General features: G+C 37.4%; 2 protein-coding genes across 4 annotated transcripts in view; both read left to right on the top strand.

Moving 5' to 3' along the window:
- Positions 1-14,409, top strand: part of cadm2a (cell adhesion molecule 2a) — a 1,030,129-nt gene that overhangs the window by 562,627 nt on the left and 453,093 nt on the right. The gene's annotated exons all lie outside the window — the stretch shown is intronic.
- Positions 1,756-7,617, top strand: mpx (myeloid-specific peroxidase). The gene is made up of 16 exons (XM_043250628.1): positions 1,756-1,906; positions 2,374-2,433; positions 2,784-2,877; positions 2,969-3,144; positions 3,246-3,378; positions 3,455-3,584; positions 3,686-3,892; positions 3,989-4,346; positions 4,608-4,768; positions 4,862-5,120; positions 5,222-5,392; positions 5,715-5,952; positions 6,213-6,409; positions 6,611-6,648; positions 7,320-7,373; positions 7,468-7,617. Exons 2-16 carry the CDS (start codon positions 2,376-2,378, stop codon positions 7,480-7,482), a joined length of 2,289 nt encoding a protein of 762 aa, XP_043106563.1. The 5' UTR covers positions 1,756-1,906; positions 2,374-2,375; the 3' UTR covers positions 7,483-7,617.

Here is a 14,409-nt window from a genome sequence, read left to right as displayed (position 1 = left end):
CTGTTAAGCATTGAAAAAATGAAATGCTGGTTAATGTTTTTATTGAAAGCCTGAGAAATTTGCTTCGACACCCATCAGCTCATCTTACCCCACTTTCCCCTGTTACCAAATCACAGAAAGGTCACAGAAAGAGAAGTGCTTGAGACAGTATACCATATAATTACATACATCTCTGTCTGGTCTGATGCAATGCAACGTTTGGCCCTGGAGTACAACTTCCGTAATTTACCCGGTTTGTTCTGTAAACCCAGTACAACTCTGACAGGACCACAAACATCGCCAAAAACACTGCTTAAAGTAATCAGGTTAGGTTAAACTTATTATTATTATTATTTTACTTGCTGTACATAACATAAGAAGACTGTACGTGACTTAGTCTCAATTGACATGACTTAAATCATGTAGTATTATTGAAGTAGAATGTTCAAAATACATAAATGAAAAGATGAAACAAAAACACACAGACTTCGTACCCAATAAAAAGGCAAGCAAATCCTGATAACAAATGATAATAATCATAATTTGATGAATAAAGACTATTAGGTAAATTAAATGTCTTGTTACTTGTAGAGCCCTTGTGTGTGTGTGCAAGCATGTTTTTCATAAAATGCTCTGTAATCAGGGAAGCATTTAGAAATGGTTTAAAACAACATCACAATTAGAATGAATTCGTCATGCTTTTGTGCCATAAAATATATGATGGGTGCCGTGCTGGTTAAAAGGGAAAAAACCCTACAGTCCTGATGCTGATAAAAAGAGTTAGAAGAGGAAATGTCTTGATGAGAGTTTACTGGTATCTTAGTCAGAGATTATAGGTCAATAGGCTGTTAAAATATTTCATCTATTGTTTGGAGACGTTGATTTCTGAAATGTCCGAAAAATAAAAGCAATTTACATTACCAGCCAAATGTTTTGACACATGCAATTGAATACAAATTGTGTATAAGTATGAAAATGAGTTTTAAAATAATAATAATATTGTGTTTATTTTTGCTTTATTGATTGAGAGAATGTGCAAAGCTGAAATCCGAGAGCAGAGAGAATATTAAAAAGTTTTTGATATCTTCAGCATTTTTGGTCACAAAAATGTCTAAAATGTCAATAATTTTCCAGAATTGTTAGATTTAATTATTCATTCTTTTTTTTTGAAAGGCCATTTTTTGAAAATATAAAAAAAATTGTTTTCAAACATTTTATCCCAAGGTGAATTTTACGAACTTAATTATTACATATATTTTTATAAACCGTTTCTATTTTTTATAATCTTTGTCAACTATTAAACCAACTTCATAATGTATTCATTTTTTATTGTATTTATTTAATTTAAAACTTTTAATTAATATGTAATATTAATTATTCAGCTTATAATATGACATATGCAATGCTGTGAAGTTACCAGTTCAACAAAAATAATAAAACAATTCTATCATTATTTACATGCTGTTCCTGAACTGTATGACCTGTATATCTTTCTTTATTTTTTAAAGAACAGTGGTGACCCCACAAGATGGGTGGCCATTGTAAACATGGAGACATTTCCCAAAATTACTTCTTCTGTTTTTTACATGTTCCATGGAAGAAAGAAAAACATACAGTTTTCGAATGACAACAGAGTGAATAAATTATGACAGAACTATTGTTCTTGCATTCCTGTAACGTAAAGTAATGACAAGTAAATCAATGTCAGACTGTCACCTCAAATAAATCAATAAAACAAACACCACATATGGTAAATACACTTGTGAAAAGGAAGAAGGAAGTAAATCTGTTGCCCCGCCTGAGACTCCACCACTGATGCTTAACAGAGGATGAGGGATGGTTTAAAAGCATGTCTGTTCCATCCAATACAACACACTCACAGCCTTGAGTTCAGAACCAGAGAGACAGAGAGAGACCTGTTACTCAGGTGAGAAATGCAATGTCTAAATCTTCTCTTTAAATTTTATATATTTTTCTCTAAGATTAAACACATTTATTGTTGAATGTGATTGCAAATACAAATGCAGTATATATATATATATATATATATATATATATATATATATATATATATATATATATATATAGAGAGAGAGAGAGAGAGAGAGAGAGAGAGAGAGAGAGAGAGAGAGAGAGAGAGAGAGAGAGAGAGAGAGAGAGAGAGAGAGAAAGAGAGAGAGAGAGAAATGATTTTTACATTTATCTTTTTTTCATTTTAGAATAAATTATTGTGTGCCTCTTAAACAGGTTTGTTTAAAAACTGCAATGTTAGAATAAAAAATTATTTTATTTAAAAAATAAATGTTTTATGTTGGAATGCATAAAACTGAAATTTTTCATGAATATGATGTCTTTTATGTGCTCATTCTCTATATGTCTCAATATGTGTTTCAGAGATGAATCTTCACACTTCTTTTTTTGTGGTGGGATGCTGTTTTGCTCTTTCATTGTGTGGTAAGTTTACCAATAATCATGTAATCAAAAAATAAACTCTTATGAAGCAACAATATAGAATCAAAAACATCACCATAGTTTTTTTGTTTTTTTTTTTCTGATGCAAGAAAATTGGTCTTGTGCTTTCAGTCATTTAAGATTTCATGACTACATCATTTATTCCACTGCTGCATTTTTGTAATAAAAAAATTAAATAAAATAAAAATAAATAAAAAATAATGCTATAATATATAAAGTCATAAATATCTTATACTGTGGAAATTCAATTAATTTATCCATTAAAAGGGGGAAAGGGAATTAAAGTTTCATTAGAATTAGTCATATGTAATATGCTTTATTTTATGTTTCAGAAGAAGATGAAAGTCCTGGGAGACGATACATTTTAGATTCAATTGAGGAAGCAAAGAAAATTGTGGATGCTGCTTACAAGTATTCTCGCGATGAGTGAGTAATGGTTATAAAAATGTTGCTCAATATTCCTGTTCCATCAACCCAGTTATTGATCTACTTATTTTATTATTCTGCCTACTTCTAGGAGTTTAGCAAGGGTGCGCAGAGATGTAATCAAGCCTTCCGACAAGCTACGTCTACTGAAACAGCCAGCTAGAAAGACACGAGAGGCAGTGAGAGCTGCAGACTACATGGTGCAGACACTCAGGCTGATCAGTCAGAAAGCCCATCATGTACATAAGAGATCCATCAATGCTACAGGTATAAAGACAGCATGTTGAAAATCTTGCAATGCTCAGATCAGATTTATCACTGTCTGATGCTCCATGCCTAAGACTGTAATTATATGTGTGTTCTCCTAGACCTGCTTACTCCAGATGAGCTTAACACCATTGAACGTCTGACAGGCTGTACAGCTCAAATCCGGCCCCCATCTTGTAGGACTACACCCCTCATAAACAAGTATCGAACTATCACCAGTGTCTGCAACAACCGGTCAGTCTTTCCCTCCTTATTAGTCTAGTCTTTTTTCAAAGACTCAAAGTTAAACACCTAACTTTAAAATTCCCAGGAGGAACCCACTCCTTGGTGCATCCAATACTGCTTTTACTCGGTGGTTGCCTGCTCACTATGAAGATGGCATCTCCCAGCCCAAAGGGTGGGATCCTAACAAAAAACACAATGGTGCAACGCTGCCCCTGGTATGATGGAGATGATTATGAATAGTTTACTGGACAACTGGATCAATGAGGACACCAATCAATTAACAATGTCTGAATTCTGTCATCCTCTTTATTTCCAGGTCAGACTGGTTTCAAATCGTATTCTAAGCACTGCAGATGCTGACATAGAGAGTGATTGTGACTTTACCTTCATGCTCACCATCTTTGGGCAATGGGTTGACCATGATTTGACTTTAACACCCTTCTCACCAAGTATCAGATCCTTTAGCAATGGCCTCAACTGCGATGAGAGTTGTGAGCGTTCTGAACCCTGTTTCCCAATTCCGGTCAGTCAAGGACCGCCCTTCTGTCAATAATAATCCCACTCTTGTTATTGTATAATAACAGCCTTTCATGCTTTATTTATGTCTGTCTGAACACAGGCCCCTCCAGGAGATCAGCGCCTGAGGCCTGACACTTGTCTCCCTGTCTTCCGTTCATCACCCGCCTGTGGTTCTGGAAACACTGCCTATATGTTTGGTGGGAACTCCAAAGTTCGGGAACAGATTAATGCTCTAACAGCTTTCCTAGATGCTGGACAGGTTTACGGGTCCGAGGATGGTCTTGCAAAGGAACTTCGTGACCTGACCAATGATGGTGGTCTTCTACGTGTCAATGATCAGTTTCTTGACAGTGGACGAGAGCTTTTGCCTTTTACCAGTGTAGAAAGCAAAATGTGTGCCACGCGTAGGAAAACCCTAAATGACACCACCCTTGAAGAGGTTCCTTGCTTCATTGCAGGTTAGTAACGTGAGCCTTCATAATGCAATTAACAGGCAAATTCCCAGACTAGAACAGGAGTCTCAAACTCTTATCCTGTAGAGCTGCTGTTCTACAGATTTCAGTTCCTATGCCTGAACCAGGTAATCAAACAGAGATTGAACTCTGCAGGATGGCAGTCTTCAGTAGCAGGGTTGGAGATCCCTGATCTAAAGTTAATGCTATCACAATTATTTGCTTAACTTCATGTTGCAAATGCTAGTGATCTTTCAATTTGTATAGGGGATGTTCGTGTTGATGAAAACACTGCACTCACCTCAATACACACCCTTTTTGTGAGGGAGCACAATAGATTGGCTCGTGCCCTACGTGTGCTCAACCCTACATGGAGTAGTGAAACCCTCTATCAAGAAGCAAGGAAAATTGTGGGTGCCTACAACCAGGTAAAGATACCTAATCAAAACTGCAACAAGGATAAACAGTTACATGTGGAGTAAAACATATATGTGCATGATCAACCTCTCCTTTCCTTTTAGATATTGGTGATTAAGGAATACTTGCCACATATTGTGGGCCCTGATGCTTACAATAAACATCTTGGATTATATCCAGGTTATGATGAGAATGTGGACCCTACCATTGCAAATGTCTTTGCCACTGCAGCTTTCCGTTTTGCTCACTTGGCCATACAACCAATGATATTTCGTCTTGATGAAAATTACCAGAACCATCCTCAATTTCCAAGCGTGCCCCTTTACGAAGCCTTCTTTTCTCCTTGGAGGGTGATCTTTGAGGGTGTGTTTGTGATGCTTGCTTCAGAAAAACTAAAGAATTTTTCATCTGCTACAATTGTTCTCTTTCAATCTTATTTTACTTCTGCTTTTCATCTTTCTTAGGTGGTATCGATCCTCTGCTTCGTGGACTGATTGGTCGGCCAGCTAAACTGAACACACAGGACCACATGTTGGTGGATGCTCTTAGAGAGAGGCTGTTTGCCTTTACAGAACACATTGCTTTGGACTTGGCTGCCCTCAACATGCAGAGAAGCCGTGACCACGGTATACCAGGTAAATATTCTGGCCTTGTCCCTTTCAGAACCCTTTAAACCAGGGAGGTCCTGTCTTGCTCATGGAGGGCAACTGTCCTGTGAAGTTTAGCTTCAAACCCAATTAAACACACCTGATCCAGCTAATCAAGGTCTTGATAGTCATACTAAAAACTTCCATGCAGGTGTGTTGAGGCAAGTTGGTTCTATATTCTGGGCCTCCAGGACTGACTGACAGTTTGGACAACCCTGCTTTAAACCCAACCATGTAAAACCAATGTGTGTGACTTAATGCTGCATTATGGTTAACCTTAACTTAAAACTCTGTTGTTCTTCCTTATAAGGCTATAATTCATGGCGCCGGTTCTGTGGACTGTCCACCCCTCAGAATGTGCAAGAATTGGCTGTGGTGATGAACAATACTGAATTGGCTAGCAGGTTGCTTGAGCTTTATGGCACCCCTGAGAACATTGACATTTGGTTGGGAGGCGTTGCTGAGCCTTTTGCTCCTGGTGCTCGTGTCGGTCCTCTTTTTGCCTGCCTCATCTCTACACAATTCCAGCATGTCCGCCAGGGGGATAGGTAAATATCATCTGTGTGTATTAATCCAATCATCCTCCTGGAGGGCCACTATCCTGCAGAGTTCAGCTCCAAAACAAACTACCCTAATTAACCATGCCTGAATCAGCTAATCAGGTCTTCAAGTAACTTCCAGGCAGGTATGTTGGGACAGGTTGGAAGTAACTCTGCAGTACACTGGTCCAGGGGCAGGACAGGATACCTCTGCCTACAACTAGTATGTGTTAGAGAGGTGTTAATGCCAAGTGTCACATTTTTTTCAGGTTATGGTTTGAGAACCATGGCGTGTTCACCACCAAACAAAAGGCATCACTGGCCTCTGTTTCGCTAGCCCGCATCATCTGTGACAACACTGGAATCCTCAGAGTTCCCTATGATCCTTTCCGTTTCACCAGTTCTAACAATTTTGTTAACTGTGGAGATATCCCAGCCTTTGACCTCACTCCTTGGATTGAAACCGGTAAGGGGCCAAAGCAAGAGAGCACTTAAATGTGTATGTGTGACACAGTCATACATAAATCTTCCTTTGAATGCAAATTTCTGCCTAAGCTTCTTAATAGCTTTACATGTGCTTGGATAGTAAATAATTGTAAAAAATTACAATCTGTCTGCATGGTCACCACAATTTAGTGCACCTGTAATTTGGTGTTTGACCTTTCAGGTGATGGTGGCATCCACATTTCAGACATTGGAAATGAGGTTAGACAAGTGTTTGTTTTTTCCTAAATGCAAGCAAAAAGAGCAAGTTATTTGTTTTGCATATGACCTATAATTGAGGTTAAAATGGCAATCAGTTCACTGCAAAATCTTTAAACTGGACACAGCTTAGGTATCTTCTTTGATCTGCTTTTCTGTACACTGGATTGGTGCAGTGACATATATATGGATTATAAAGTATATAATTCAAATATCATGCAGTGTTTCATGAAAGCATACACCAAACCAAAACCTAAACTACACCAAACCTTTGTAAGCAGACCTTCCTTCCACCTTTTGATTGATTCAAATAATTGTGCTTGGTCTTGGGGCATCTTTTACATTTAGAACTCTGATTGCAAATTTTCTTAGGCTTATGCACCTTTTACTGACGTAGAAATGGGTCAGAATTTGTCAATTCTATGGATGTAGCTTCTTTTTGCTTCTTGATATTAAAAATTGGTGTGTCTTATCATGTTATTTTAATGTATTACTTAATTATAAACACATTGGTTTGGAGTGCAAACAGTTTTACTGTTTACTGCACATTGTTAGTCTTCTCATTATTTACCTAAAGCATCTAATGAACCAAAAGCCTCACCAATAGGCTTACTTCCACTTTGAAGAAAAAGTTGGATAGTACAAACATAAAACATCTATTCATTCCCTCTCAGATAAGGATTCCTTCCAAGGGCCTCCCGGACCCAGAGGACCTCCAGGGGAACCTGGTAAGCCAGTCATGCATTAAACATGCCCTCTAAATATTACTTAAATATCACTTAAAAATTGTTTATCATTTATTCTAAATTTTAATTATTTCAGGTCCACGAGGTGTAGCAGGCCCCCTGGGCCTCCCATTAATACCACAGGACAACAGTCTGCCTTCTTTGCTTCTATTGACACCATCCTTCCTGTCAGTGCTAAGGTCATTGTGTTTGATCATGTCCTTTACAATGGACAGAATCATTATAACCAAACATTAGGGCAGTTCTTCTGCCATATACCCGGTGTATATGAATTTCAGTTCTCATGCCTAGGAACTCGGACTTTGGGTACTGTTACCTTAAAAAAAAATGATGCTGTACAGTTAACTGCTAATACAATCAACCTTAATACAAGATCATTAGCAGAAGGGAGTGTGGTTCTGAATCTGCAGAGAGGAGATTGTGTATGGATAGAGGCTTCTCGGGGGGCTAATGGTATAGGCAAATCCAGCTATTTCTCTGGCCATATTCTTTTCCCTGTTTGATACTACTGCTTATGATCCAATACTATAACATGTGTAAAATGCAATATGTAAATCTGCAAATTTTCCATTTAAAAAAAACAACAACAACATATTCTTGCTGTATTATTTAAGAAGTTGCCCTTTTTCATGTTGTTGGTGGTGTTTTGTTTTATTAATAAGATGGCTATGACTGTTAGCTATGCAAAATTAAGAGTGCAGTTATTCTTAGTCTTTGAATAGTGCAGTGTTTAAAGCATTAGGATTATTTCTTTCATGTACTGTTTGTTAAAATGTTTTGGTTTTGGATTTGTTGTTTGATTGCAACAAAAATATTCTGTAGTCCATGGTGTGACAGCTATTTTTTTGTGTATTCTCTTTGCAAAGTGAAATAAACAAATAAATAAACACATTGATTCATTTTTAAATGGAGAGTGTGAATACACAACCAAAAAAAAATGCTTCAGCTTCTCCAGCATGCCAGTCTCTGCTAAAACCTGGCTTGATTATGTTTGACAGAAATGGCATGCGGAAGTATTTCTTCATAAACATTAACCACAGAAAACATTCTCACTTACAACATCAACTGAAAAGGGTTGTGGAAACATCATGAGGATAGCAGGCTGGGGACATAACCACACTACCCACAAGCTGTTGTGACTTCTAATGTTAAGACAAAAAAGTTGCTTAATTCGGCTCACAACTTGAAATGAAATGAAATCTTAAATTTGATCTAAACTGATATTCTTGCCGTTTTTATGTAGCAACCTGTTGGCAACTAAACTTAAATACAAGATTGGCTTAAAAATTAATATACTGTGTGTATTTAATATTGCAGACAACATAACTCAACAGTGATGGCCTGCTTCTTTTTCTCTACAAGTGTCCATTCATTTATAATCCTAACTCAGAATCTGTTTTGGTGCTCAGTGCTCTGTAGTGCCAACCAGAGGGCAACAGTTTAAAGCGGTGTACACCATCTGACCATGACAATTCTAACTGCTACTTTGACTATTAGACTGGACAGTCTGTGCTTCCTATAGCCTCTGCTCTGCTTCCTCAACATCTTATGCAGCTGACACTTCCCTTGTTCACTTAGATCCCTAGTCATCTTCTTTTTCTTTGCTCTGCATCCCATCTCCATCTCTGACCTTCACTCAGATGTGTCAAACTAGTTCCTGCACAGTTTAGATTTAACCCCAATTAAAGATCTTCATGCTTATTTGAAAACTACATAGTTTTGTGTGCACAGCTGAGTTTACAGGAACTGATTTTGACACCCCTGCTTTAGATATAAAAATAGTGAGTGTGTGAGTGATGAGTGACTGAAAGAGATAGTTAGCAATATGTGAAAGAGTAAATATAGTGAGTGAGTGAATCTAACAAACAGGGTCAAGTTAACAGAAAAATAAATTGATTTCATAGAATGACTCTTTTACATTTAAAAATTACAGTCACTCTCTAAAACTAGGCCTGTTTCCAGTTTCCAGTCAGGTTTCAGATAGTACCATAGTACTGAGACTTGCTCTCATTAGCACAATTAAAACCGTCTTTCATACAATAGTACACTCAAGTGTAATATAAGTGGTAACTAAATACATTTTTAAAAACAAAGATAGTATGTTAAAAGTGCGTTTTAGTTCATATTCTCGGTGTCTCAAAATAGCTCAGTTGCGTACACTTAGGTGATCTTAAGTTTATAGAGCACTTTAATTACATTATTGAATTGTACTTCTTTTTTTTACCTGAGTAGGGCCTGATCATCTCAGCCCAGGGACAATATATGGCCTAAATTTAAGGCTCATGCAGGGCTCTGATGTAAACTTAAAAAAGCAGCAATACATTTGTTACAATATTAATTATGTTTGTCAATGTTAGTTAATACAAATACAACAGTTCATTGTTATCTGTGTCAGCTCAGACACGAATGTTGAGGTACTATAGCCTATACTTTTAATTTAAATCATGTAAGCTATTAGTAAAAACAAAGAAAAGAAATGAAAACATTATTAGTTGAAATTAATTAATTTAATGTACTTAATTAAGTTAATGTAAGTTTTATTTTATATGCAGTTTTTATAGACTACACTGCACTTAGTCCACCCAGTTTTATGTAGGCCCAGCTCTGTCAGAGTTTTGTTTAGAGTATTATATCATTATTATAACGAATAGGTCAATATTACTACCATAACATAACTAACCAACAAGCTGTATTAATACTATATTGGTATTAATAATGCTGCACGTTTAGGGTTAGATATTTTAGTTTTATGAGTGTCTACAAATATAATTTATTCCTACTTTATAAAAAGGACTACAAATACACATTGCCATTATTGTATCCCCTATTTAGCTTTTCATACAATTAATTTGCTCCTGCCCAAATTCAGGATCCTTAAAATATTGTAGGAAGACTAAATTGATTGAAATTAGTTTTAGTTCACAAAAGCATACAAAGCATATCAAATATAAACTGTTTTTAAAAATCAGTGAATTGAAAAGGGAACATTAACAAGATGCTAGATGTTGATAGTTATACATCTTTGCCAACAGGTGGCGCTAGTACTACAGCGTGGTGAAAAGTTACTGGGAGTGTAACATGAACTGAGAATTAACTATACTTCTGCTGTATTTAATTTTAATTTCAGCATTTACTAATACATTATTAAAATCACAAGTTATGTTTGATATATATATATATATATATATATATATATATATATATATATATATATATATATATATATATATATTCACAAGAGGAATTACATAAATGCAAACATAGTAATTATGTTACATTCATGGTATGTGTTATATTCATTGACTATAAGTTATATAGCTACTGTAAACCAGCCATGAATAATTTTTCTGCTTTTAGATTTTGTTTTAATAATGTCTATACCTACCCCAGTCCTAAACCTACCCTTATAATAAATTCTGATACATTAAATGTTGTTATTGACGTGTGCATACTCTGGTCGGAAAAATTTGATGGGTAGCATACAATGTCAGGACACGCATGGCCCTGGTATAGGCTATATATTGTCTGTATTATTAGCTAATTCTACTTTCACAATCAATTTTTTTGTCCCCATCGTCTATATTTGTATAATTACAATCCATTCAGACTAAACCTACTTTCTTCTGCTGCTTTCAAATAACGGCTTACAATATCACCCTATTTTGAAAAAGAAAGAGGAAAAAAAAACGCAGACAAGGCCAGCCTACACAACCACTGATGTTCAAAAGAATTTCTCTGAAAATCTAATGTTTAGCCAAAAGTCTGAGTTAACTTTGAATTCTTTTTTTGTCACCACCAATAATAACATTGTGGTTTACTCCTACCCATAAACAGCCCCCATTTCATGGGATTTATAATGAGGGAATTCAAAAATGACCTAAAGGGAATGACAGAAATGTTTAAAAGGAAATATGGAAAAGACGTTACTATTTGGTGTTCTGTGAAAAGAGAGAGAGGGACTCCTCCCCTTGTTCACTCTCGATGAATTCTCTCCCGATCCAGCCTACACGTGCAGAGTGCCACGTAGGCCAGTGTGGATGTGCACAATACCAGTTAAGGTTTTGCTCCATGCCTCTGAGTCATGGAAACCATCTGAAATAAGCGGTTTACTAGTTTATTTTGATACATTTGTACAAGTTATAGACTAGTTATAGATTTATAGTTATAAATTTGTTAGGCCTATGTTAATTTAGTTTTTTTATAGGCTATCAACTGATGGCCAGTGTAATGTTAGATATTTACTAGAAGTTACTAATAAAATAAAAACATGTATAGGCCTGTAAAAGCTGTAGGCTAGTTGTTGTTTTTTCATAAGTTCATGAAGTCCATTCAAGTTCCATTTTCAAAATACAGAACATTCCCATAGCATTAGTAGACCTATTTGGATAGGTTAATTTTGAGAGCCGAATAGTGACGTGGTGTAGCCTAATAGAATAGGCTAACATTCTTAGAACATTCTGGGAATAAAAAAAAACAACTTTGTCAACATTAAGGTCTTCCCTTTCCTCTGAAGTTCAGGAAAGTGAGTTATGTTTTTATGTTGTAAGTGATGTCACGTTTACCATTGTTGGTCGAAATTTCACTGACAAAATCCATTCGTTTGAGCCGGAAAGCTCTCCACAGGCACATTTCACTTCTGTTCCGGTTGGAAGCAGCAAATTTGTGTGTCCAGTACAAAGTGACTTTTTAGTGTGAGTGGTGCTTTAAACGCCCACGTCGCTGTAATGATTCCTTACAGCTTTACCTAATTGTCTTTTCAATACCACTTTTAGGCCTCTGTGTTTTCAGCAGACGGCTTTTACTGCATTACCTATCAACTGAAGAGAAAGCAAGCAACGTGGACAGAGGAACTAGGTTAATTACTTTCATATGTGGTTCTACTGCCTGAGGAAGCTGCCAGAGAAAAGGGAAGCCCGGTGCTGAATGTACCGGGTGATCTACGAAAAACAACAGCTACCCAGTACAGCTGGTTATGTTCATAAGACGATGAGCACAAAGTGTTTTCTATTTTTCTTTCACACAGACAGGCCGCAGGTGACATGTTAGTAAGCTACACTGAAATGCAAGACTTTAAACGTTTGAATCTGGCCTTTGTGAAATATAAGCAGATATTCGGAGCCTCTGCTTCATTCTCAGAATACCCCATCTCCTTGTGAAGAAAAACACGTTTATCTGTTAGAATGCGCCAGCAGATCATAGAGGAGGAAAAGAATTTATGGGTTTTTTTTATAATGCATTGCCATTTCAAAGTGTTGCTGCAATGCACTTCACATTCATTTTGTTCTTGTCATAGCCTACTGCTCTTGAGTCAACTGCAATGTTTTCACAATGTTAAAAAAAAAAGTTAATCTGAAAGAAAGTAATTTCTTAAAGAAAGTTTGGGCAAATGTCCATTTTTGTGCAAAATAAGCCCTACAGCATTACGCAATACGCGGGCGGTTCAGAAAGGTCATGTAATGTTGATAAGGCCCATTTTATGTTTAAAGTCTTGTGTGCAGGTATCACTGATCTTAAAATCAGTAGAATATGAGTATAAGAGTATAGAGTATATAGAGTATAAGATGGTCATCTTCCCAGAGCCACTGCCCAAGATGGCCGCCTTCCCAGAGCCACTGCACAAAATGGCCGCCTGCCCAGAGCCCCTGCACAAGATGGCTGCCTACCCAGATCCCCTGCACAAGCTCGCCGCCACACCGTAGCTTTCAGCCATTGCGGATATCCAACCCCTAGTTCTCATCCACCATGGATGCCTCTCCAGTATTTCCAGACATTGTGGATGCTGCATTTGAGGGCGTTTGGCACTGATTTCCAGTCTGGCAGACCCACCAGTGATATCAGTGAGGGCAGTCGGTATTCCCAGAGCTTCAGCACAAGTCATCCCTGAGACTGTTCTCCGTGCCCCATCCACTGCACTTCCTGTAATGGCGGTTGCCTCAGCCCTGGAAACAAATAATGAACTCTGGTCTAGCCCTGCCAGAGCTACGAAAACTGTCTATGAACTCTCACCTCGTTCCTTCCCGGCTATAAGGGCCACCTGTGAATCATTATTCAGTTCAGTCATGGATATGGAGGCTGCCTGTGAGCCCTCGTCTGGCCAAGCCATGGCTAGGGATGCCGTTTATGAATTCCCGCTCTGCCCCATCATGGCTATGAGAGCCGCCAGTGAACCCTCGTTCCCTCCAGTTGCACCGGAGGCTGCTTGTAAACTCTTGTCCAGCCCAGCCACAGCTACGGAGGGTGTCTTCAGCCAAATCTCGGTCTTCAGGGCCCAAATGCCTGGTCTATGTTGTCCGTCTTTGCTTCTTTCAGGCCCTGATCTCATATATGCTGTCTTGGCCAGCCCAGTTCGCCCTGGAGGGTTCCAGTCCCGTCTGCTCTGCCTGTCCTTTGCGTCTCGTCCCTTCTTAGGTCCCAGTTACTACCCGAGGTCTCCAAGCCGCCCGATCCACCCTGGTGGGTGTCCGACTCGCCAGATCCGCACTGGTGGGTGTCCGACTTGACCTGATCCACCTGATCCGCCCTAGTGGATGTCCGACCTCTCTGCTTTGCACGCTCCGCCCTGGTGGGCATCCGACCTCTCTGCTCTGCATTTCTCAGACCCCTCATTTGTAAAAATAATATACAACATGCTGTAGACTAAAACACAAATTTTCTGGATGCTGATTGATTGATGCAGCTTTATAGCTCTGATATGAATCACCTATTCAGTATATAACTGTTCTGTGCAGTTTGCATACAGTCTATATTTTATAGTGCAAATTCGTTTATGCTAAATATATTATATATACAATATACTTCATACATTTTAAATTAATTATATATTAAAATGTTTTTTTCATATATGATAATTATTGTAATTATTTTAAAAACAATAAAGCACTCAAGGCATGGAGTTTATTTCTTAAAATAATAGTTTACACACATATATACATATATATACATATATATTACATTTATATATATATATATCTATACTTTTTCTTTCTTTTCTTTTTTTACTCTCGCTTAGATGAGTTTG

This window comes from Puntigrus tetrazona, chromosome 10 (genome assembly GCF_018831695.1).
Source record: "Puntigrus tetrazona isolate hp1 chromosome 10, ASM1883169v1, whole genome shotgun sequence".
Taxonomy (NCBI): Eukaryota; Metazoa; Chordata; class Actinopteri; order Cypriniformes; family Cyprinidae; genus Puntigrus; species Puntigrus tetrazona.
This window is presented reverse-complemented; position numbering and strand designations above follow the sequence as displayed.